This window comes from Cucumis melo, chromosome 9, assembly GCF_025177605.1.
Source record: "Cucumis melo cultivar AY chromosome 9, USDA_Cmelo_AY_1.0, whole genome shotgun sequence".
In the NCBI taxonomy this organism is placed as follows: Eukaryota; Viridiplantae; Streptophyta; class Magnoliopsida; order Cucurbitales; family Cucurbitaceae; genus Cucumis; species Cucumis melo.
Genome location: NC_066865.1, coordinates 22103887 through 22126091, shown reverse-complemented (window position 1 = coordinate 22126091; position 22205 = coordinate 22103887). Strand labels below are relative to the sequence as shown.

At 33.5% G+C, this 22205-nt stretch overlaps 4 protein-coding genes and 1 long non-coding RNA gene across 7 annotated transcripts; 2 read left to right on the top strand and 3 right to left on the bottom strand.

The window, feature by feature from the left end:
* Positions 1–459: 459 nt before the first annotated feature.
* On the bottom strand, positions 460–4428 carry LOC103482587 (uncharacterized). Of its 2 annotated transcripts, none has more exons than XM_008438818.3 (12): positions 4208–4428; positions 3639–3723; positions 2903–2954; positions 2796–2819; positions 2659–2712; positions 2256–2306; positions 2100–2162; positions 1937–2002; positions 1753–1791; positions 1536–1658; positions 1342–1434; positions 460–769 (listed from the first exon to the last, which is right to left on the bottom strand). In XM_008438818.3, the coding sequence occupies exons 1-12, from the start codon at positions 4299–4301 to the stop codon at positions 563–565; spliced, it is 951 nt and encodes a 316-aa protein (XP_008437040.1). In that variant the 5' UTR covers positions 4302–4428; the 3' UTR covers positions 460–562. The 2 variants fall into 2 exon arrangements, with proteins under 2 accessions (XP_008437040.1, XP_008437041.1); XM_008438819.3 differs by having other exon boundaries at positions 2799–2819; positions 4208–4427.
* A 1474-nt stretch (positions 4429–5902) lies between these two features.
* LOC103482588 (uncharacterized) lies at positions 5903–8232 on the bottom strand. 2 transcript variants are annotated; one of them, XR_536498.3, is made up of 4 exons: positions 7728–8232; positions 6716–6915; positions 6484–6571; positions 5903–6183 (listed from the first exon to the last, which is right to left on the bottom strand). It is a non-coding gene; the product is annotated as an uncharacterized LOC103482588 (long non-coding RNA). The 2 variants fall into 2 exon arrangements; XR_536497.3 differs by having other exon boundaries at positions 5903–6105.
* An 829-nt stretch (positions 8233–9061) lies between these two features.
* Positions 9062–11933, bottom strand: LOC103482586 (uncharacterized). The gene is made up of 3 exons (XM_008438815.3): positions 11280–11933; positions 9743–10202; positions 9062–9610 (listed from the first exon to the last, which is right to left on the bottom strand). Exons 1-3 carry the CDS (start codon positions 11880–11882, stop codon positions 9219–9221), a joined length of 1455 nt encoding a protein of 484 aa, XP_008437037.1. The 5' UTR covers positions 11883–11933; the 3' UTR covers positions 9062–9218.
* A 3458-nt stretch (positions 11934–15391) lies between these two features.
* LOC103482585 (putative disease resistance protein At1g58400) lies at positions 15392–17359 on the top strand. Its single transcript, XM_008438814.2, has one exon. It carries the CDS (start codon positions 15392–15394, stop codon positions 17357–17359), a length of 1968 nt encoding a protein of 655 aa, XP_008437036.1.
* A 1463-nt stretch (positions 17360–18822) lies between these two features.
* Positions 18823–21378, top strand: LOC103482584 (uncharacterized). The gene has a single exon (XM_008438813.3). It carries the CDS (start codon positions 18960–18962, stop codon positions 21231–21233), a length of 2274 nt encoding a protein of 757 aa, XP_008437035.1. The 5' UTR covers positions 18823–18959; the 3' UTR covers positions 21234–21378.
* The last annotated feature ends 827 nt before the right edge of the window (positions 21379–22205 follow it).

The window sequence follows — 22205 nt, the reverse complement described above, 5'->3', positions numbered from 1 at the left end:
ATATTGAATGTATCTTCCCATATTTAATGCGAATTGATTTTATTTATTATACATAGACATTCAAACATTTACATATTAATTTTCATTATTTTAAGTGATTTCGACGATCTTAGAAGCTCTCAAATATATGTCAGCAATATAAAATCACTTCTTTGTTGTTATGAGTAGAGAGAAATATAAATTTTAAATTTAAAACTTTGTATCGAATTTATTAAACACAAAATTAAGAGAATAATTTTAATACATATATATAATTTTTTTAAACTCATTGACATAGCACTGACAATTGTTGTTTGTTGATTTCTTCAAATTTAAGTTTCAATTATAAATTTCTTGAACTGACATAACAGATCACCATTGTAGAATTCAATAATAAAATTAAAAAAATCACAAATAAATTATCCTTCCAAAAGAAAAAAAAAAAAATACTGACAAATTGATTAATTGAAAAACAATGAATTGAAAGAAAAAAAATTCTCTTATTATATAAAAGTGTAGTATTTGAACATAAAGGGTTGAAGGTATTTTGATTGAATTATTAAAATTACTATCTCTCTCTGAGCTAAGCTAAACTCGAAGAGACATTGTTTGTTTTAATTTGTAGATCAAATTGAGAAGGTTGATGTTCCTCCTCCAAATAAGGAACAATGTACTTTTTTGCATCACTATAAGATATTCCAAGATGACCTCCTGCAACTTTTATAAATTTCACTCTTCCACCTTCATCTAAGCTTCTCAATCCAATCCAATCCTCAATGTAAAGCTTCGTCTGCACGAAAATAAGTTGAGACAATTTCAAGATGGGTCACCCTCATATCAAAAACAACATTCTATGCTAATCCATATTCACACGATTGCGTTCCACAGAAAATAAAAGGTAAAAGGAAAGTTAGAGGTAGTTCGATGTTTTCGAGGAACTCAAACCGACTGAAAGTAGATTTGGAAGAGTTTGACGAACCCAAGTCTTCAGTAAGTTTCATTGTCGGACAGTAATGTTTGAAATGATCAAATACTAAATATCACCGAATGGACTTTTGTGACAAGACAGACATGATTGGATTACTATAGGGCTGTAGTTAATCTAAATAACAATCTCATCAGTGCTTTTAGGATTTTGTCATCAAGCCGAGATCCAGAGATGTTAGGATGTCTCATTTGTTTTTGCCAAGACGCTACAATGTTACCGTGCTTAATATGTGTTTGTGTATGTGCGTATGTGCGCTATGTTACAATACCTAAAATGTGGATTGCTAAAAAACTATTGGTTCTCCATCTAAAAAATAGGCTTGTGCAATCTCAAGGATATTGTGAAATCTGAACATTCATTTGGTCAACAAGTACCTGCTGTGGGGGTAAAATGGGTTCAAACTCTCCGTCCGGGTAGTATCCGAACCAGGACGTTTCCTTTGGGACCAGAACAGTGTCATCCTCAAACTGTTAGAAAGCAAAAGACAGTAACTTGTTTTATCCTTAACAACATACGGAAAACAGCAATTCCACAAATTTACACAAGCTTCTCCATAAGCCAAACTTACCATGATTAGTACCAAGTTCTTTAAGCTGCTAAATCGTTCCTTGTAAGTGGAGTTTCTGGCATCAGGACGTTCATTATTGAGCTTCGGGAGAAATTTACAGTGCTCCAAATAGTTAGGAATATCCTGGAAAAAGGAAAAAAAGAAAAGAAAAGAAGGATCCTTGTGAGCTTGGAGATGTAATGAAATCATATCTGGATTAGAAATAAACACCACTCACATTTGGTAATTTAATAAATCCACTGGGAGCCAATGAATTCTGCAAGACCATACATAATAAGAGAAGAAGAAGTCAGTTATGATTAGAACAACCAAGCTATACAGAACACAAAGAAGCGGACTTCGATATGTTGATAGTTTACACAGAATCAAAAAGTTTAAGAAGCTTAGAGATGGCGACATACTTGTACAACATCTGAGTAGATAGCTAACTTCAAAAGGTCGTCTGCAAGTAGGCACCAAATACCAGACTGCAAATATATGTATTCAAGGCCTTTTTCAGTAAAAGAAAATATAACCATCTATATTTGAAATGATGATTGATGCAAAAGCAAGTGCAGTTCTTACACCACAAAGTGGAACGGAGGATATGCCAGCATGAGGACCGCCCAAAGAAATAAAATTTTGAACCTATTTCCATGTGCAGAGAAGTAACAAGTTAGAGTCAGTTATGGAAATGGCAACAATGCTGATAAACATAACTAAAATCAAAGTAGTTCTCACGGGAGGAGCTCCATCGCAAAACTCCACAACTGCTCGACCAATTAAGTTACCCTATTAAAAGAAGCTTAGGTTAAATCCCAGATTGAATTTAATTTGAGAAAACAAAGAGAACAAGCAATGATTTATTTAATCTTTACCGCTGCATGAGAAATTAAAGGAAGAAAAAAGAAAGAACAGCGGAAAACAATCGGACAAGCAACAAACGTCAGTTAAGGATAACATCCTGAATATTCAAAGACAGCAAGCAGTAGAACACAAAAACATCAAGTTTGAATTTCCTGCTTAAAAGTATCATTATTCATTAAAAGGCACATTAGATATAGCACGAATTCAAAATGAGAAAAAAGTTATATTGAAACAAAGTCTTGAGTTAAACTAAAGTTCTCATGTCCTCACGAATCACCTGGGAGAGACCAACAAAATTGAAGCCCTCTTTTAGATCCTTCATTTTCTTCACCTGTAGTCAGAATAACGAACTAGTTGCAAGTTAACATAGATGTCAGAATCCAATTGAGGCAAAAACCAGCTGGAGATCCATACCACCTTGTTGCAAACAATTTGAGACTGCAGAACAGAAAACAGAAACGTCAAAACTCGAAAAACGTTTTAGTCTCAAGATGATCGAATCATATTATTCATTATCTAACCTGCGCCTCAAGTGTCATAAACCATGAATCCCAACCCCCGTTGCCAATTTCTCTGTAGGAAGATGAATTATGCTATGTCAATGGTCATATAAATTCTGTAGAAGAAAAACTTTGAGAAAAGAAAACTATCTAGACAAGTCGAAGATACAACAGGGACATTCAGAAATGGATAAGATTAAAGAAAAAAAAAAACTTTCCCCAACTTGGGTTGACCTCAAGGAGCTTAATTAATCATGAGAGTAATCTAATGACAAGTTAATATGAACATGTTAATGATGATTGTATAATATGAAAAACTCTTCTGCTTATTGCAAATAATAAAGGCCGGCCCATCAATTTAAAATGTGTTTTATGTGTGTCCTTTCATTTCCTCATATTATGACCAAGATTAAACAGTGCAAAAGAACTGAAACTGAACAAGAATTCAATTACTTAAAGTTCCTTTAATCAAACTAATGAGAGGCAAGAGGTGTGCTTTTAAGCATCATTGAAGCAATTCAACTTCAAGTTCTACTTGAAATCCCACTCTTGCTCCTCTATCAGATGGAGGGGTGTGGCCCTTCCATTAGACAAAAGAGCAATCGTGAGTGGCCTCTTTGAGATCGAGGCACACCTACTACAAGTGTGCAAACTATGGCATTTTACGTGAAAAATGATGGACAAACCAGTCGTACAACCACAGTTGAATCAAAAAACGATGTAAAGAAAATGGATACAGGTCTTTAAAGAGGCATACATGCAATATCCTTTAGAACCAGAATTATCACTCAAGTACTTAGTAAATTTCCTCATGCCTTTATTTGAACATTTATCTCCAATGCCTGCAACAGAGAGAAAATATAAACTCAGAACGCAACAACAGACCACTTCAAATCTAGTCTAAAAACCAAGAAATGGCTCCAATTGAACCCTGAGCTTCATTGCAACTCCAATTGAACAAACTTCATGAAAACAGCTGAATTGAACCATCAAGAACAAGAAATCAAGAAGTGGGAAAAATGTAAAAGACTACAAGTTCACCAAAAAAAAAAAAAAAAAAAAAAAAAAAACACATGGGGGAAAAAGCTTCTAAAAAATTCCTCCAAGAACTAATTTCAAACAAACAAACCTCACCATCCCAGCATCCCCTGGAAATACCCTTTTGACTAAAACAAGGATCATCCATACCAAACAATCAGTTTCTTCATCCAGCAAGTTCAAACAGTAAAATCTAAACACACCCAGTTGACTATAAACCCAAATAATTCATCAGATACAAATACATACACTTAAAATTAAAAATAAAAAAAGGAAAAAGATACATACCATGGAGTACAATAAAGGGTAAGGAATGAGAAATTGGGATGATTATGAAGACGAAAACGAAGAAGAAGAAGATGGGCAGTGAGGATAACGCCATAAGTTGCAGAGGGAATCCAGAAAGAAGAAGATAGGTAATGTTATGGAGTTCCCTCGCACAACATTGGTTGTTGAGTGATTAAAATATTACAATCAAAATTTCCCCTTCGTCCCCAAAATTCATTATTTGTTTTGTGTAGATGGATCTTCGTCATCCTCCTGGGGTGGAAGATCAAACTCATAGTTTTTGGGCAAGAAAATATTGAAGCCCAAAAGAAGATGTGGGTGGTCTTGAAACAAGCAAGTATCAATTGGGCCTTGAAATCTTGGATTACTCGAAGGAAATGTTCATACTTTTTTTTTCTATCGTCTTGAAATGTTTCCTTCATTCTCTTGAGATATGAAAGGGATTCCTTGATGGTTAAATTCTGAGACCTTCCTTCTTCCTCCATTGAATGGAAAATCAAAAGACGCTCGTGTTTGAAGCCAATATATAAACTTTAAACTTGGGCCACTTGGGTGCTAATGAATGAATAGTAATTTAAAGCGCGGATATTGGGTTATTAAGTTTGATATTGTTTATCTGCCTAATTTATGAGATTTGCATAATCCAAATCGGTAAGCAAAAGCTCCAATTTAGTTGACGAAAGATGATGAATCTAATTACGTTTGAAAATTATGTCTTACTTGTATTAGTTTGAGATTGGACCATGGTTACACTCTTAGGAGGAAAGCTCCATTTTGACCCTTTTACTGTTGCCATCATAGTTTGAATTAACCCAAACCATAACAATATCGGTAAATCATAACAATAATGGTAAATTTGACCAAATTCAAAGTTTTAATAAATTCAATTTAATTACATTTGCGATTGTGGTCCATTACGATTGATCTATCGAAGAAATTTAATTACAAGTATCAGTGTTTGATCCTTGAAATCTTGGAAATGTTCATACATTTTCAATAATAAAAAAAATGGATCTCAAATTATTCTGCTTGATGTTGTTTACCTACATATATAGATTTACATCCAAATTCGTAAACAAAAGCTCCAATTTAATTGACGAGCGAAAGATGATCAATCTAATTACGTTTGAAAATTATGCCTTAGTTGTATTAGTTTGAGTTTGGACCATAGTTACACCTTTTAGGGGAAGCTCCATTTTAATCATTTTACTGTTGCGGTGAACGGTAAAAGATAACAATAACCATTTTACAGTTGCCATAAATGGTAAATCATAATGGTACCGATAAATTTGACCAAATTCACAGTTTTAGATAAACACATTCAATTACATTGGCGATTACGATATATTACGATTGATCTATCAATTAAATTTAATTTTTATCACACCAATTTTCTTTTTGGATGGGTAAACATGGCCTAAGTTTATATAGTTAAAGTTTTTCAAATTTTTGTCAAAGTCATAAGTTATGGTTTCTTTGGTTGTAATTCAAATTCAGTTTTATGTGATAAAAAAGGTGCAAATTCTAAAATTTTTATATATAATTTTTTATGTTTTCTTTGTGTTTAAAATTTAAAACTTATAATTTTGAAGTACAAAATCATATTAAATAAAGACAAAACATTTAAAAATGAAGTATGTCATGTAATAAACAAAATCATTTTGAAAAATTAAAATAGGTATTAGATCCAAGAAAAACTCAAACAAACATTGCTTGCTTTTTAAATTTGCAAATCAAATTGAGAAGATTGATGTTCCTCCTCTAAGTAAGGCACAATATACTTTTTTACATCAATATAAAATATTCCAAGATGACCTCCTGCAACTTCTATAAATTTCACTCTTCCATCTTCATCTAAGCTTCTCAATCCAATCCAATCCTCAATGATAAGCCTCGTTCTGCGCGGAAATAAGCCGAGACACCGACAATTGAAGTTAATCTGTACTCATACAATCTTGTTCCACAGGAAAGAAAAGCTGAAAGGAAAGTTTGTTAGAGCCAGAGAAAGTTTTGAGGTTTTTCAAGGAACTCGAATGGACTTCGGGAACAAGCCATTCATAATTCCTTCAGCTGAATAGCAGCCTCATCAGTGGTATTAGGATTTTGTAATGAAACCGAGATCCAGAGATGTTATGTCGAATGTGTTCGCCAACATAATACAATGTTACCGTGCCTAATGTGTGCATGTTTCTCTTTTTGTGGGCAAGATATGCAAAGTTATGGCACCAAAAAATGCTTGTGCAAATCTCAAGGATGTTAAATTGGTCAACAAGTACCTGTTGTGGGGGTAAACAGGTTCAAACTATTCATCCAGGTAATATTCGGACCAGGTCGTTTCCTTTGGACCAGAACGGCATCGTCAAACTGTTAGAAAGTGAAAGACAAGTAACTTCGTCTATCCATGATGTAATTTTGTGAGATGGCAAGATAAAGAATACAGAAGAACCCAAAAGGAAAACAATAAACTGTTAGATTGTGCATGAGTTAAAAATGAGAAAAAAATTATACCGAAACAAAGTCTTGAGTTAAACTAAAGTCCTCAAGTCCTCACGAATCACCTGGGAGAGACCAACAAAATTGAAGTTAAAACCTTCGTTTTCTTCACCTGTAGTCATAATAATGAACTAGATGATCAACATAGATGTCGGAATCCCATTGAGGCAAAAACCAGCTGGACATCTATAACACCTTGTTGCAAACATTCGAGACTGCAGAACAGAAAACAGAAACGTCACAACTTGAAACATGTCTTAGTCTCAAGATAATGGAATCATATTATTACTCGTTAACTAGCCTGCTCCTCAAGGGTCATAAACCATGCATACCATCCCCCATTGCCAATTTCTCGGTAGGTAGATGGATTAAGCTATATAAATTGCTCACAAAGATTTTGTAGATGAATCAGATTTTTTTATTTAAAGAAACAAGTACGAGCTTGGTTTGATCTCAAGGAGCTCAACCAATCATGAGAGCAATCTTAGGACAAGTTAATATGAACATGTTAATTAATATTAGTTTATATCATGGAAAACTTTGCTGCTTATTGCAAATAATAAATGTTGGCAGTCTATTTAAAATGAATTTTATGCCCTTTCTTTTCTTCAAATAACATAAAGAATAACGTATGGCAATAGACCATTTCAAAACTAGTCTAAAAGCCTAACAACATTGCAACTCAAATCGAACAAACTCGATGAAATCAACTGAGTAAACCATAAAGACAAACAAATCAAGAAGTGGATGATGCGTCTCAAAGATTCCTCCCAATAACTAATTTAAACCAAGAAAGTGATTCCCAGAAACAGTCTTCAACATCCAAGCATCCCTTGAGAATACCATTCTGACAAAAACAACAATCATCCATACCAAACAATCGATTTCTTCATCCAACAAGTTCAAACAGTAGAATCTAAACACGCCCAATTGAAAATAAACGCAAAGAATTCAACAGATACAAAAACCTACACTTAAAATTCAAAAAAAAAAAAAAAAAAAAAAAAGAGAAGAAAAAGAAACATACCGTGGAGTACAGTGAAGGGTAAGGAATAAGAAATTGGGATAATTATGAAGACGAAAACGAAGAAGAAGAAGATGGGCAGTGTGGAAAACGCCATAAGTCGTTGCAGAGCGAAAAAGGAATTTGCAGAAAGAAGATAGAAGATCGCACAATATTGGTTGTTGAGAGATTAAAATATTACAATAATAATTTTCCCTTCGTCCCTAAAATTACAACATTGGGGTCCAAGTTCAAGAATGATCTCACAGTGAGTGATTACTTGCTGGGCAAGAACCTAAGTAAGCCCCAAATAAGATCTGGGTGGTCTTGAAACAAGTTCGCTAGTGTTGCATAGAGTTCCACAAAATCAATTTTTCGGTCCCCGTAATCTTTGACAGTTTCAAGGAAACGTTCATACTTTTCTCTGTTTCTTTCAAATCTTTCCTTCACTCTCAAAACATATGATATGGCGTCCGCCAAGGTTGCCTTTTGGGATTTTCCGCTCGCCATTGAAAGGGAAATCAAAGAACGCTTGATTTTCGAGCCCATATGAACTCATTATATACGTCTTGGTTTTTGATGAACTCACCCACCAAAAGAAAATAATAATAATAATAAAAAGATAATTTCTTTTAATAAATATAACAAAAGAAATCAAATTCTATCGATAATACACTGAAATAGACTACGTAAAATAGATGCAAATAATAATTTATGGACGACATTTTGATCGGTTTGTAAATATTTTTAATAGTTTCAGAGCAATTTTTATATTTATAATTTAACATAATTATTTTTACATTAGATTACAAGTTCAATGTTATAAGGTTTTAAGTTTGTATCAATTTAATCATTGAACTTTTAAAAGTATGTAATAAAATTTTAAATTAAAGTCTCTTTTGGTAATTATTTGTTTTTTTGTTTTTCAATAAATCAAGCCAATTTTCTCTTATTATATACGACCGGTTGCATCTTTTAAGTATAATGGTTGAATTCTTAGCCAAATTAAAAAATAATACACGAATTTAAAAAAAAAATACATTTTTTATTCTTAAAATTTAGATTGGATTTTAAACACATTAAAAAGTAGATAAGAAATGAAGAAATTTGGTGGCGGAAGTAGTATCTATTTAGAACTTCAAAAATGTTACGAGACTTTCAATTTTATAGATATCTTTTTAGAGTATCCATCCATGATAGATAATATTATTTTGTTATATTTGTAAATACTTTTTTTATCCATTTTTTCTTAAGAATATCGAATAGAAATCATTAATTAGAACCGTATTTCACTATTAAGCTTAAAAAATGCGGTGATATCTTGTAATAGATCATTATCATACCATTTCATACATCAATTTCTATCTAAAATTTCACTATTTAATAGATCGATTATGTTAGAAAAATTCAACTCAAAATCATGAAGACTTGAAAAGGTATAACATTGCGAAACCTTCTACCCCAAATGAACATATTTCAAAACATAAAAGCCAAACGAAAACTCAACTCGTAAGTTTAAAGGAACCCATCTGTTACAAATGTTCCATCCTCCATAGCCAAAGCTTCGATGTGACACTTTTCTCTTAAACTCAAAAGCTTTTCTTGTTCTTCACAAAGATTTTCAAGTTTCATTCTTTGTTCTTTGATCTTCTCTTCCTTTTCGTCTACCAACTCTTGAGCTACATCTTTTGCTTTAGCACCAAAGAAAGCCATTGCTATCTTCTTCCATCCTTCAAATGCAAACTCCGTTTCAAAACCAGCTAGTTCAATTGTTCTTATCCCAATCATCCATGAAACTAGATCCTCTCCCGTCACATTCTCGAACTTCGTTCTTGACATGTCCTCCATCACTTTGCAGAATAAATTCCAAACCACTGTCCTCACTTTTATGCCCAAATTCGAGCTCTCTGCAAAATTTAAAAAATAGATTAACTAAAATAACTTTTAAAATGATATTCATGAACAAAAAAGATTTAATTTGAATACTATCTCAAGTTTTTTTTTTCTTCACAACTATCTATTGACATTAAAACATTTACCTGAGATATCTCCATATTTCGTAAAAACTTTGGTGAAAACTCCCGCCCATTTCTCCAAGACCAGATACCCTCCGTCAACAAGAACTGTTGGAGAATCTCTATCAAAACCTTGAAAAGGGTCGGCATCTTCAAGTTCGAGTTTGTCAATGAGATCGTAAAGGGGTTTCTCAAGATACGAAAAATAGTGCGAATGTTTGTCTTCGGAATTGGCTTCATTTTCGGTATCGTCATCATCGTCACCACCACCACCAGAGGCTTTCTCCATTGCAGCTACAAGGCTTTGATATTCAGCATCATCGGATTCGGAGAAAGATTCGAGGATCTGCTGTAGGGTTACTCCAGGTTTTAGTATATTTTCATGGCTTCCTTCTTCATCCGAATTATCTTCGTCGTTATCCAATGATAATGTATAAATTTGGGTTGTTATGGATGCTTCTTCTCCTTCTTTTTCACTTGGATTCTGTAGAAAAAGATTACTAGAGTGTGATGATGATTCAAAACAGACCATTGGATCATATTATTGTACTATATCTAAATATCTCAAAATTTTATATATCATTTTAATGAGCATTTGATTTGATTTTTTGTTCTTGGAAATTAACCTTTATAATTACTATATTTAACTATAGATTTCTTTCTTTTGTTTTACACCCCTAATATTTTTAAAAGACAATCAAGTTTGATCCGTTAAATAATTATATTGAATTATCTTTAAGATTCAAGACTTGAAGATAAATTTTGGACCATTGGATCTTTCACAGCTCTCTAAAATATTTGGAGTCCATAAATTTTCTTTTAGAGAGTTTTGTATCCGTGGATGAGAAAGAAAGTTTTAACCCTTATTTTATATAGTGAATTCTTTTATCCTTATTCGAGGTTTTTACCCTAATTTGTTTAGGGTTTTCCAAGTAAAATTCTTGTGTTTTATCATTTCCCTTCTTGTTCTCAATCTTCTTTAGTTGCAATCTACCTCTATTCAATCACAGTCCGATCTTGCAACCGTTTCTAAAAACAAAATTATGGTCTACTAGTATTGTTAGTTGTTCATTTTTCTTTTGCAATTCAACTTGGTGAATTCAAACGTGTACAAAGTAGAGATGGAATCTATGATTTTAATCAAAATATAAAACAAAAATATTTTAAAAACCAAAAATCAAATAGTTCAATTTGATAACTATCTGGTCTTTGAATTTTCAAAAATTAAGTTTAAAAACATAACTTTTAATCATAACTTTTTATGTTTTTGTAATTCACTTTCTAGCATTGGTTATAAAAACCAACCCAAGTTCAAGTGTTTCTTCAAAAGACACGAACAAGCACAATTTTAAAAAACAAAAAACCAAAAACAAAAGTCATTGTCAAATTACTTGCGAGGAATAGTTCTCACAAATTCTCTTTTGAAGTTTCAAAAACAAAGAACGAAATTATAAATAATGTAAACAACAAAACGCATCAATCTTCAAAAACTAAACTAAACTTAAAAGTTTTTAGAGATCTAAATTGACAAGGCAGAAAAAGAGGACGAACGATGACGCACCTGAAGGTCATAGATGACACAACCAACATGAGCAAGAAATGGACAAATATTACAGCAATAGAACCACGCCTCTCCATCTCTTTCTTCTCCACAAACCCCACACAAATTATTATAACCAACAACCATGGAAAGCACAATGGGATGATTATGGTGATTACGAGCTTCAATGAGGGGCGGAAGACAACACTGAACATGAAGGAATGCATCACAATGAACGCATCGGACGAAACTGGGGTCACTAATTCCTTCATCACACACACCGCAAATCAAATGCTTGTGATCGGATTTTCTATCGAGAAGGAGGAGGGGGTGGGGGTGGTTGTCGACCGTGATGAGCGGTAGGGCGGCGCAGGTGGCCGACAGGGAAAAAGGGCATGCGAGGCAGTGGAAGGAGGGCCCACCGGGGGTGGAGGTGAAGCAGGCGGCACAGTGGAAGAAGCCAGTGGAGCGAAAGAGGAGGCCGGAGATGGAGGGATCGGAGAAGTCTTGTAAAGAGATCATGAAGTGGCGCTGGAGAGTTTCGAGGGAGTTTATGAAGGCTAGAGGGTGGTTTTGGGGGTGGTGTAGACGGTGCGCCGCCTGGACTTGGAGTCTGTTTGCCATGTTCCGACCGTCGTCCGCGTGATCTGAATGAGGGAAAACTCAAAGGAATAGTTTTTGGTTTTGATTGGGATTAGAACATTTTAAAGAAAATTTGGTAAAGTATTAATTAATGGTTTTTTTTTTTTTTTGAAAAAGTCTTTAATTGTAAATAAAACAAACAAAATTAATCTCATAATCATTTGAGTTTTTATTTATTGATTGATTGATTTGATTTGAGCAAATTATATGGAGGTGGGAGCAAATTAAAGCTTTCTTCTCCCACTATCCATCTCTTATTATAAATAAATAAAATTGGGTATTTATTTTTAATTAACAAGTCAACTATATATATATCATTTAAAAAGAGTGGTTCCATATCATGAAAGATTATTTTTAAAATGCCAATTGGAAAGTTAGAATATGAAAAAAATGAGGGGGTGCAATGCAATTTCATATATATATATATATGTATGAAGGAAGACCAAGTAATTAAAGCTTTTGATTAAAACCTAGTCAAAGTCTTTGATGGATTAGTTATTATTTTTAGGTTTAATTGCACATGTAATCTACTTCCCTATGGCCTTCTAATTTCAAACTAAATTAACAAATGTAGTGATCAAAGTCAGTCATTCAAACACACTATTTATTTATTTATTATTATTATTATTTCTCTAATTTTTGGGTTGTATTATTAATCAAAACTTAAAAAAATAATGATCGAAATTAGTTAAACTATGAACTTTTACAAGTAAATCAATTTATGTCATTTGTTAGTGGTCTTGTATAAACCGAGTTCCATTATTACCAACTTGGAAGGTAGGCTTAGAAAAGGAAACTCAAGATATATGCGCAAACATTCTTTTTACTTTACCTATTCTTTCAAGATTCAAATTTTTTTTTTTACATAAATAAAATTACTTTTTTTTTCCTTAAAAGACTTAAAATTGCCCCTTATTATAGAAAAAAATGTTTTTATTCTTGAAATTTAGTTAACTCGGCTACAATCTAGCTTGAAAAATCGAGAGAATTTTGACTTAATTTCAAAAACTAAAAACAAAAAATAAAATAATTATCAAAGGGTTCTGAGTTATTGTACCTAGACACACAATTGAAAAAAAAAGGGCAAATTGCAAACCCACTCTTAAAATATCGTGGTATTGCAACCAATCACTCGTCCTCGTATTAGAAGATCATCTTACCCTGTGGTCGAGATTCCATTCCCCTTAGTCGTAAGTGCTCATTCTCTTTTAATTTGAATGGAGGTCGAGTCTCTCGAGGCAACATAGAATATGAAAGATATCATACTCACGAAATCTATTCGACTATTCCCCTTCATCCTCTTCGAAAAGAGAGAATGAAAAGATCATGAAAGAAAGAAGATGAAATGAACTTGTAATTACACCATCAAATTTTCTATAGTAAAAATTGAACAATCAAATTTATACCAGTATTAAAATTGGACACTTCAACTTAAATAATTATATAGATTGTAACAATGGTATAAGTTTGAGAGGTTCAATTTTTATCATCATCCAAGAGTCTAATATTAATTCTATGACATGTATATGTTTAGTTGTCGTCCAATTTTAACACACTTCTTTATTAAGTTGGACGACTCAAGTTTTACCACTAGTTTAAATATGTCATATATATTTTAAGGGTAATTTTTACGATAAAAAAACCCTAAAAAACTATATATGTTGAGAATAACACAATCATAGACCAATTTATTTAGAATTACAAATCACCAATCCCCACAAACTTTCTCACACTTGTTATAGGCCCATCATATTTCTTTTTCTCTTTCAAAAGACATTTAATATCCACAATGAAGTTGCACATTCCACTATCACATCCATAATTAAAATCTCCACAACTTTTACCGCAAACAAAACAACTACACTTCTTTCTAATTCTCATGGTGAGAGGATGAGGATGATAGGGATAATGAATCTTCTTTGGCAACTCTGAACATCTTTTATCAAAAAAGTTGATCCATCCATTTGAACATGGTCCACAAAAGTAAGTGGATGGATATTTTTTGCATATGTAACAAAGAGTTGTGCTTTTTACCCCTATGGCTATCAATGGCTTGTGACATGCACCACATGAAACCCCATCTCGTTCTTCTTCTTCTTGTTCTTGTTTTGGTTGGTTGTTTGACTTTGTATTGACGTGGTTGGAGTTAGAGCTTTGGTATGACGATAGAGTTGTTTCGTCCTCTAAGTCAGCTATAGTAGGTCGAGTGCGGAAGGACATGTAGATGTATGGGGAGGAAAGTTTCGAACTCGATGCGGCCATGGTGGAATTAGAGAGGGAGGGAGGAGAGATTGGTGTGAGTGGGAACCATGGATTGGGAAGTAAAGGAAGAATCTTGTTTGGTTGTGTGAAGGTTCAATTATAAGAGGATGGGTATGAATATTATTGAAGGGTTTGAACTCCATTAATTGCTTCTTTTGCAAGGTTGAAATGAGGAATAATCTAAATCACAATAATATATAACAAGTTGGGAAGTTTTTATTTGTCCTTTAAAAGTCATTGACTATATGAACTTGTATATATAACTCAAAATTGTGAAGAAGTCAACCATGAATGAATAGGTGGGGAAAATGGAAGCAACAATAAGATTCACTAGAAAAAACATTGGAAATTGATATGATTGGTATTGAATTATATATATATATATATATATTTGATTTTTCAATTTGGTCAAAAGTTACATTTTTTTTTTACTCTAAAAGGATCAAGGGTTAAAACATATTTTTAATGTTGTTCAGAAGTTGTAATGAATGATTTCCTTTGAAGTTAAAATATTGTTGTAATTGAGTTGTAGAAATCACAAAGGATTGAGTTTCTTTAGGATAAAATAGTTGGCCTCATTATTAGTTGGATTTTTTTTTTTTTAAAAGAAAATATATGGATTATAAAATCTAACTTTTAAGAATAATTAAAATATGAGAATCATGAAAGGATAGAGTGACACAATAATTAAAGGGCTAATTAAAGGCTCACCTAATATCCATATTCCTCTTTCTTAAAACACAAAAACTTAAATACAAATAAAAAAAATTTGTCAAAGTGGCATATAATTATTAAATGTATGAGGTTAACCTAAAGTTTGATAATTTGTTTAGTTTTTAATTCCTTTACTTTTTAATATGTTTATCTTAATTCTTATAAATGAATTAAAGATGAACTGAGTGAATCAAAATGAATATATTGAGAGTATGGTTTTCAAAATATTTAATGAACTTTCTGCCGCAATGGCTTCAAACTTTAAACTTTGGTTCGGTTTCTATATTTTCTAAATATTAATTTTAGTTATTCCACTTTCCAAATTTGAAGTATCAAAATCAATCAAAGTTGAAATATGTCAACTTCACAGTAACCTTTGAAATTTCAAAATCTTCAATTCTTCACTGACCTTTCTGCAGCGATAATGAATCAAAGTTGAAATAGGTGAACCTTCTTCATAGTAATCTTCGAAATTTCAAAATTTTCAATTGGACTTCACTGACCTTTCTGCAGCAATGGCTTCAACGGAAATCTCAACTATTTCCCAAATGATCCAATCGCTATCGGAGCTGCACAAAAATCTCTCCACCGCCCTCCGAAATTACACCGCTGGCGATCAGATCGAGGAGGAGCATCAAACCCCCAAATTCAAGAAATTATTGAACAGCATCGAGCACTTAAAGGAGGCACTGGAGACGACAAAGGAGCTCGATAAGAAGCTCAATGACCCAATTCAGAGCATAAATACCTGTCTCGAGGAGGTTATCAACAGCGTCGAAGCAGCTCAGAGAATCGAAGGGAATTTTCTTGATGCCATAAGTAAGGATCTGAAAACGTTGAAGTTCCGGATCCCTTCTTACCACAAATTTTCGGTTCCAGCCCGTTTGATTGATAGGGGGAGTGACACGCCAGGGCAGAGTGAATTCAAGTTGCCAAATTTGTATGACGATGAGGTGTTTGAGGAAAGTCCTGCTTTTGTAGAAATTCAGGAAATCTATAATGGCTTTACTGATGATCTTTTTAAAAAGTGTTTTTTGTATTTTGCTGTGTTTCCTGACAATGTTGTGTTAAAGAAGCGGTTTCTTACACATTGGTGGATTGGGGAAGGCCTACTTGACTCTTCAGATAATGGGGATGAAACGCCTGAAGTTCTTGCTGGTAATATTCTTAAGGAATTTGCAGAGAAAGGTTTGATTGTGCCAGTGATAGAAGAAGAAAATAAGGTCAAGAGGAGATTTAGAATTCCCCCTCTTGTGCGTTCTGCTGCAATTAAACTGGCCAAACAAAAGGAGTTTTTAGATTATGATACTGGGGACAACCCAACTGGGAAATCTTCCGACTGTGACAGGATTTTTCTAGTGAAGGGGGGAGGCTTTCACCCACCGAAAGCACCGACGAAGGATCGGAAATTGGAAAAAACAATGGAAGTAATCTTCAACGTTAGCCAACCTTTCCCTGATTCTGCATTGGAGTGGTTAGCTAAGGGAGGGGAAGTAGACATGAGAACTGTCAAAGTTGTGGAGTGGTTACGAAAGCTGAGAAACTTAAAAGTTCTTTACTTGGGGAGATGGCAGAGTGCAGTTGATGAGCAGCATATTGAAGTCGAAAACCTTGAATTCTTAAAAGGTTTGAAGAAAATGAAAAAACTAAGGCTTTTGAGCCTCCAAGGGATTTCCTGGATCAATAGGCTTCCAAAGTCCATAAGAACATTGAGTGATCTCAGGGTTTTGGACTTGAAATCTTGTTTCAATCTTGAGAAACTTCCTCATAGCATAGGATCTCTCAAAATGCTTACACATCTAGATGTCTCTGGGTGCTATATGCTCAATGGGATGCCCAAGAGTATATCTGCACTAACTGAATTGAGAGTCCTGAAGGGGTTTGTCACAGGAAATTCAAATCTTAATGATCTAAAAGGCTTAAAGAAGCTGAGAAAGTTAAGCATCAACACAAGCAGACAGGATTTTCCTAATGAAACCGATCGACGTGTTCTCCAAGGACTTGGGGAGCACGGTAAGCTTCGAAACCTGACAATCGCATGGGGGGCAGAAGACGTGAAGCAACAATCTTCGAGTGAATGGAACATTGTACGACAAGTATCCAAGAAGTTAAGCAAACAATTATCCAAGACATTGACCAAACAAATGAATCAGTCTGGCTATGAGATCATAGAATTTCCAAAAGAGCTAGAGAAGCTTGAGATGGAATGTCTTCCAAAGGAAGAGCTACCCCCATGGCTAAGTCCTTCAAAATTGACAAACCTCAAGAGACTCTACATTAGAGGAGGGAAACTAGCAGGGCTCGGGAACGAGACGTGGAATGCCGAGGTTGTTCGTCTGAAATACATGGCAGATCTGAAGATAGATTGGAGAGAACTTCAGAAAATATTTCCAAATTTGAGTTACTTCCAGAGGGTAAAATGTCCAAGAGTTACTTTTTGTCCCTGTGATGCCAATGGAGTTTGGATGAGGCCATTGCAATAGTGTTAAAAACAATGGTAGCATTGAGAAACAGCAACCTAGAAGAGCTGCTTGTGCTATATTTTTAGTTGGTACTCAATAAATTTCTATATTTAATGTAAAATTAAACTTATTGACTGCCCTGTTGTAGTTTTAATAAAGAAACCTATTTTATTGACTTTCGATTTTGCGTTTTTCTTCGTGAACTATAAAATGTATCTAAGTAGTTTTTCAACTTTTATCTTTACTTCTATTTATTCTTTGAAATTAAAAGAAAAAGAAAATTCTAACAAGTCCCTGATTTTATGTCGGTAGATTTTTAAAATTTTAATTTTGTTCATAAATATTTAAAGGGTCTTTTCAAAAATACAAAAAAGCTACAAAATATTTACGATTTATATAACAATTTCAAAAACGGAAAAAGCCAAATACCAAAAGTATCCCGTCAACCACGGTTTTTTTGTAGGATTGTTTACATATGTCTACTATGATTTTTTTAAGATTTGTTATACACAATCTTTTATTTTTTTTACCGATACTTTGCATTTGGCTACTCTTATATACTATGCTATTTTGGTACACAGTTGTAAAAAAGAAAGAAGAAAGACGATGGAAAAAAAAGGAAAAGTAGAAAGATGATGCAAAGAAATGGAAGCAAACATAACGAAAGGAAAAGAAGAAAAATGAAAAGATTAATCAACATAAATAAAAAATTAAAAAAATAAGAAAGATGATGGAAAGAAATAGTAGAAAAGAAAAGAAAAAGGAAGGAAGACCGTAAGAGAAAATAATATTTAAAAAATGGCTGACGCTTTTGTTATATGGCCGTAAACAGTTTTTCTATTTTATTAATTAAATCGAAAACTTGAAGTTTTGTTAGATATAAAATTCAATTTTATAAATTTTTTATATTAATTAGTTTTTTTTAAAAAAGATGGAAAATATTAAAATTCTATTCTGATTTGAGTTTTAAGATTGAGAGTTTTAGAAACTAATTTGACGTTTGAAATCTAAACTTGTAAAAAAAAAATCTAAAAATGTTTTCTACTGATTACAGTTTATTAAATGACTTTGTGGGTTTCTTTGACTTCTCTATGCAATTACTGAGACAACTAAGCAATACAAGTTTTATGCAACTCGTTGTTGAAAATTTGAAAACATAAATGTTTAATTAAATGATTGAACAAAAACCAAGAAAGACAAGAATAGACAGAAAAAAAGAAAATTGAACTCCTTTTAGTTTCCAAAGAAAAAATACGTAACAATCATTTACCACTAAACTCACTTCTCAATGACAAACTTGAGTAGTTTAGTTTTTCTTGAACCTCAGATTGCTTTCAAAAATAACTGTTCTAACAATTTTTTTGGTTTAAAATAATTATTCTACGAGAAAAGATAAAGCAAGAAAAAATCTTTGGGGTGGATGGAGTAATCCATACGTTGATTGGACAGAATCAAGTCTCCTCCTTTAATTAGTCGTTTGAGTTAGCCTTCCAATTCGTGGTTGGATTGGACCCATACTCTCTTCTTCTCTTTTTTTTTGATTCTTTTCGTCTTCTTCTTCAACCTTAACAACATTTTCAACATGAACCCATTTCTCCACTGAGCTCGAAAACCACCTTCTATGGCTTCGCTGACTGAAAATTTCCTATCACCCACTTCACATCTTCAAACCCAACCTTCAAATAACCAAACTTTCGATGTAATTCCACCACATTTCAAAGAACTCTGGGAAAGATGGAACATCAGAGGCTTAATCCTCTTCAGTCTCTCTTTACAAACTTTTCTAATCCTCTGTGCTCCTCTCAGAAAACGAACCTCAAGAAAATTTCCCATCTTCCTTATTTGGTCCGCCTATCTCCTCGCCGATTGGACCGCCAGTTTCATCGTCGGTTTAATTTCCAGCAACCAGAGCAAATCCGACGCCAATGTCTACCTTCTCGCTTTCTGGGCTCCTTTTCTACTCCTCCATCTTGGCGGCCCCGACACCATTACCGCTTTCGCTCTCGAAGACAACGCTCTCTGGCTTCGTCATTTGATCGGATTGCTTTTTCAGGTCGTTGCTACTGTTTATGTCTTCATTCAAACCATTCCTCAAAACAAGCTCCGGGTTCCTGCCATTTTGATGTTTCTTGCAGGGATTATTAAGTATGCGGAACGAACTAGGGCTTTGTATTTAGCGAGTTTGGGGAGTTTTAGAGCTTCCATGCTTAAAGAACCTGACCCAGGGCCTGATTATGCTAAATTAATGGAGGAATTTACTTGTAAGAAAGATGCCCATTTGCCTACTACCATTCAACTTGTGAATGAGCCTAATCAAGAATGGAGTCCTTTTACTAGCACTGCTAAAGAGGGTGATCTGAATCAGCTTGAGGTTGTTCAATATGCTTTTCTTTACTTTAACAAATTCAAGGGTTTGATTGTTGATTTGATTTTTAGCTTTAAGGAGAGAAATGAAAGCAGGGATTTCTTTTTGAAGAGAACCCCAAGTGATGCTCTTAAGGTTATTGAGGTTGAGCTTAACTTCATATATGAAGTTCTCTTCACTAAAGTAGTGGTTATTCATAATTTATCTGGGTCGATTTTTAGATTCATTTCTTCGTGTTCTGTGACTGTGGCTTTGGTACTGTTTAGCAGATTGGATAAAACTGATTTTAGGAAACTTGATGTAAGGATTACTTATGCTTTGCTTGTTGGAGCCTTGGCTCTAGATTTTGTATCCATTTCCATGACTGTCTTCTCTGATTGGACTATAGCTACTCTTATAAAGGATGATTCAATTTTGGCCACTTTCTTTGAATACCTTCTCTGGCTCAAAAGACAGAGAGTGTCTGTGCATAAGAAGTCTCCATTTTCAGGCCTTAAGAAGCTGGACACTCCACGGATATTCCGCCGGTGGCGCGAGTCAGTGTCTCAGTTCAATTTGATAGCATATTGCCTTAGTGAACGAATCCCAATGGATGATTCAAGAAACACATCAATCTGTTGTGGCTGCTCTTTTGCTTGGAATAAAACAGTTCGTCTTCTACGTCGCACAAAAGATTTTGTCATCGATTATTTAGGTGCTAAAGAGTTCTTCGATGATTGGAAATATGTTTCCAGGCAACCAGTTTTTGAGAAGCTTTGGGATTTGATCTTTGAGGAGATGCTTGAAAAGTCCAAAGCAGCAGAAACTGTGGAAATTACTGAAGAAATATGTTCATCTAGAGGCTCCTACGTACTGAAATCAATGGACCTTCGATCAGAAATAGACATCGGCGAGTTAATATCCGACATCGATGAAGTAGCTTTTGATGAGAGCCTCATGCTATGGCACATAGCAACAGAACTTTGTTATAGAGATGAACAAAATACAAACACAAACGTCAACGACACTAGTACTACTTATCGTGAATTCAGCAAGCTCTTATCAGATTACATGCTTTACCTCATAGTGATGCTCCCCTCAATGATGTCGGCCGTGGCTGGAATTGGGGAAATAAGGTTCAGGGATACTTGTGCCGAGGCAAAAAAGTTCTTCGACCGAAGACGATTCAGTTGTACCTTAGATGAATCTAAAATCACGAAGGGTTGTCGAGAAATACTAGCCGTGAATGTTATTGATGCGAAACCTGTGGAAGTGAAAGGAGATAAAAGCAAATCTGTATTGTTTAATGGTTCATTACTTGCTAGGAAGTTAAAGAAGCATAATGAGAAATGGGAGATAATGAGTAAAGTTTGGATTGAAATGTTGAGCTATGCAGCCAGCCATTGTAGACCAGACCAACATGCTCAACAAGTTAGCAAAGGAGGAGAACTCATCACTATGGTTTGGTTATTAATGGCACATTTTGGGCTTGGAGGACAGTTTCAAATCAGTGAAGGCCATGCCAGAGCAAAACTCAGAGTTCATAAGTAGCTGAGAGATTTTTCTATAATGGGTTTGTTCTTTTTCCTTTTGGATTTCAAGTGTTATAATATGAATCTTTCTATTCTTTCAGATGTGTTGTACAAAACCATCAATTGGTGTCTTTTTGTATTAAGGAGTGAGCATTGGTCAGTCAGTTTAGATCAATAAGTTTTTGAAAATTTTAAAAGTATTGTTGGTTTGAATTTTTTCCAAAACCGACACCAATCGAATTACTCTTCTTTGTCCTCTCGACTGCATTCGGTTCGATTGGCTGGCTCAGTTTTTCGGTTTATCATGCTCACCCAAATTAGTGAAAGTTGTTGAAGTTTTAGCTATTAAGCTTCTAAACGTTTTTAAAAGAATTCAAAATTTTAAAGTTTATAATATTTGATAGCATATTAGATAACTTGAAATTCTATCTCATAACCAATTAGATGAGAGGATTAACAATAATACCATATATTTAATAAAAAGTATGAAATTTATTGATTTTTTCAAGGTAAGATTCACGGCAAATAATAAAATGTAAATTCTTTTATTATATATAAATATATATAACTAAATAAAGAATCTTTGGCTTTAAACTTGGTGAAGCTCCTAAAGCATATCTTCAAAAAAAAATTTCTTTCTTTTAAGATATTGAGATTTTATACTAAATATATGGAAAAAGAAAAGAGAGAAAAATAAAATAAAATAAAATAAAGGCTTGAAGAGAGTGAGTGTTACTCATAGAATCTCAGTTATTTATTTATTTATTATTATTATTAGCCAATTTTACTTTTTTTTTTAACCTTACTTTTCCTTTTTAAAGCATATAGATTTGGTCTTAAAAAATAATAAATAAATAAAGCAGATAGATTTTATTCTAGCACTTTAATAAACTCAATAAAATTTTAAAGAATCAAATTAGTTATTAAATTGATGCCTTGAGTGCAATTAATGTTTTTCGAAAACCAAACTCAAGTTTTGAAAATTAAAAAA

Bases quoted from the DNA above. Each gene is read 5' to 3' on its own strand.
- LOC103482586 (XM_008438815.3), bottom strand. From the start codon at position 11,882: ATGGCAAACAGACTCCAAGTCCAGGCGGCGCACCGTCTACACCACCCC. The intron at 10,203-11,279 runs GTGCGTCATCGT...CTTTTTCTACAG, and splicing joins GTGTCATCTATGACCTTCAG to AATCCAAGTGAAAAAGAAGG. The intron at 9,611-9,742 runs GTAAATGTTTTA...TAAATTTTGCAG, and splicing joins GAAATATGGAGATATCTCAG to AGAGCTCGAATTTGGGCATA.
- LOC103482585 (XM_008438814.2), top strand. From the start codon at position 15,392: ATGGCTTCAACGGAAATCTCAACTATTTCCCAAATGATCCAATCGCTA.
- LOC103482584 (XM_008438813.3), top strand. From the start codon at position 18,960: ATGGCTTCGCTGACTGAAAATTTCCTATCACCCACTTCACATCTTCAA.
- LOC103482587 (XM_008438818.3), bottom strand. From the start codon at position 4,301: ATGGCGTTATCCTCACTGCCCATCTTCTTCTTCTTCGTTTTCGTCTTC. The intron at 2,003-2,099 runs GTAAGAACTGCA...ATATATTTGCAG, and splicing joins CCTCCGTTCCACTTTGTGGT to TCTGGTATTTGGTGCCTACT. The intron at 1,659-1,752 runs GTGAGTGGTGTT...TCCTTTTTCCAG, and splicing joins GATTTATTAAATTACCAAAT to GATATTCCTAACTATTTGGA.